The sequence below is a fragment of the Anopheles aquasalis genome, chromosome 2, assembly GCF_943734665.1.
Source record: "Anopheles aquasalis chromosome 2, idAnoAquaMG_Q_19, whole genome shotgun sequence".
Classification (NCBI taxonomy): Eukaryota; Metazoa; Arthropoda; class Insecta; order Diptera; family Culicidae; genus Anopheles; species Anopheles aquasalis.
Window position 1 is genome coordinate 85530647 of NC_064877.1, and position 2500 is coordinate 85533146.

Below are 2500 nucleotides of genomic sequence, written 5' to 3' on the forward strand. Positions count from 1 at the left end.
GCACTCGCTCCTGCACGGATAGACGTGAGAGAGACGGGGTGTGCAGGCGTACCATGTGGCTGTGTGACGCGCTTGAGGATGTGTGTCCTTAGCGGGAGTCGAGTCGAGCGGCAGAGTGTGCAGTCCTTCCTTCCTTCGGAGCACCTTTTCGAAATTTAATGTGATTGAAAGTAGACAACACGTAACCAGAAGCGGAGAGCGAAAGACGTCGTCGTGGGCGGATTTGTACGGAAATGAAGTGCAAATAAACACATTATAACCTCTGTGGTATTGCGTTCGGTTTGGCCTTTTTCTCAATCACATAGTCAGAATCACGCACAAAACCCGTCGGAGTGTGTTGTCGCTAAACTTGTGATTTACTTGTGAATAGTGGCAACCTGCCATTCTCCTGTCTTAAATTCTTATCTGTAGTTTTTTTGCATTGTTTTTTTTTTTTATGATATCTGACAAATATTTTTGCAAATATGGGGAATTTCACGGTACGATTATTTACTACAAGCTATCCGCTTTTCTTTCCTTACTTTCCCCGCTCCGTAAAACAGCATATATCATGAAATGTTATACCATCACACTTGTATGTGATAGGGATTGGCAGATAAGATGTTTGCTTCGCCAAAGTCCGTTAACGTGTTATCGTAATGTTATCGCAGGCTGTTGAGCGCGCGACAATGAGCAGACCGGGTTATAAAATACTGACTCTAATCGCTAGCAGCTAAGCTGATGCGCGATTGAGCACTTCTTCTGGGTGGTGTAGCTGTAAGTAACCTTTCTTTTGTCGTTCTACCTGTCGGCCCTCTAGTTGGAAAGGATGGAATAATCTACTCCGGAAGGGCAAGGGACGCTTGCTACTAAATCAAAGAGGCTCCATGGCATAGGGAGCACGGTTATAAATTTACTAGCACCGCTTTGTAAACTAGATCATCTTGCGACTATCCACGGGCATATCAAATGGAAATAAGCGTAAAAAATTGTGTTTAGTGTATTTTAAAAAAATCTACAATTCCTGTAGCCTGCTTCGTTCTTGGGGACGAACTTCACAAAAATGAACCCATTAGGAAGCACGCTACGCTATTTTTAGTAACTAGAGAACCAGTAGAACCTGATGTACTTTACCCACAAAACCCGGGGATCAATTACGTCGCACAGCAGGACAATAAAGACGGGACAGGATAGTATGTGCATCTCAGTTTGTCGATTAGTAGTAGTAGTACAACATTGTAACTTAAAAACACTAACAAACAGCTGAAGTGCACCTTAACCGAAATGGAAAGTAAAGTTGGAGCCATTGCTACAGTTGCCACCGGGGAAGCCGAAACCGAAATCGGACGGCATGAACTGACGGTAGATGTGATGCGGGTCAATGTCGGCTAGAAAATAAACCAAGCAAAAGAGGGCTATCAGTACCGAACCAAAAACTCATCCATCCTTCTTTAGGAAGTGCTAGACGGTTTTGCGTCACTTACCGCTGTGTCCAAAATCCTCGAGATCGTGACCACTGTCGTAGCGTGATTTTTTCACCGGATCAGACAGCACGGTGTACGCTTCGCCCAGCTCTTTGAATTTGCGTTCCTGTTCTCGCTTTTCTTCCGCCGTTGCGTTCGCGTGCCGATCAGGATGGTGCACCAGTGCCCGCTTTCGGTACGCTTTCTTGATCTCGTCCTCCGACGCCATCTTCGGTACACCGAGAATTTTATAGTAGTCCTTGCGCTTCGACTTCTTCAGCTGCAATTTAGCATCCTTCAGCAAGTTCTTCAGCTCTATCGTACGATTCAGCTTGAGGGCCGTCTCGTAGTCCTTGACCGATTCTTCAAAGTTTTCCATATTATAGTACAGCTTTGCCCTTTGCATCAGTGCCTTGAGATATTTTTCGTTCAGTGAAAGTGCACTAGTACAATCGGTAATGGCTTCGCGTAGATTTCCCAGCTTCATGTTGACGAGTGCACGATTGTAGTAGAGCTTACTGTTAATGTCCTTGTTCTGCGCGTCCAGTGTCAATGCATCCGAGTAGACTGCGAGCGCTTCCCGGTATTTGCCCGTCTTGAACAGCTCGTTACCGGATTCCTTCTTCTCCTTCAGCTGCTTGGCCTTCTGGCGCATCAACTTTGCCTTTTTATGGTCCGGGTCCATCATGAGAGCACGCTCGAAGTGTAGCAAACCTTTCTCGAGATTGTCGCTGTAGTACAGCGTCAATCCACGCACATAGATCGCATCGGCGTTGGTGCTGTTCGCTTGCATGATCGTGATCGCAATATCGCACGCCTCGTCGAACCGCTCGAGCAACGCCAAACATTCGGCCTTCAGCAGCTTGCACGGTACGCTTCCGGGTGCTATCTTGAGTGCGCTGTCGCAGTGGTACAGACAGGTTCTATAATCCTTTTTGTCGTAGCAGGCGGTGGCTTTCTCGTTCTGTTCGCGCAGAAGCTTCAGGTTGCTGATTTCTTCCCGCAACGCCGTATTCGAAGGATCCAGACTGAGGAACTTTCTGATCGCTTGATCCGTG

General features: G+C 46.8%; 1 protein-coding gene across 2 annotated transcripts in view; it reads right to left on the reverse strand.

Annotated features, from left to right (window-relative positions):
- Nucleotides 1–333: 333 nt before the first annotated feature.
- LOC126580867 (dnaJ homolog subfamily C member 7) overlaps nt 334–2500 on the reverse strand; it is a 9799-nt gene continuing 7632 nt past the window's right edge. For both annotated transcript variants that reach the window (XM_050244164.1, XM_050244165.1), the window contains exons 3-4: nt 1464–2500; nt 334–1367 (exon numbers count right to left, since the gene is read on the reverse strand). The exon at nt 1464–2500 is cut by the window's right edge and continues 13 nt beyond it. In XM_050244164.1, coding sequence (XP_050100121.1) covers nt 1255–1367; nt 1464–2500 — 1150 coding nt within the window. In that variant the 3' untranslated portion in view covers nt 334–1254. The remainder of the gene's footprint in view (nt 1368–1463) is intronic.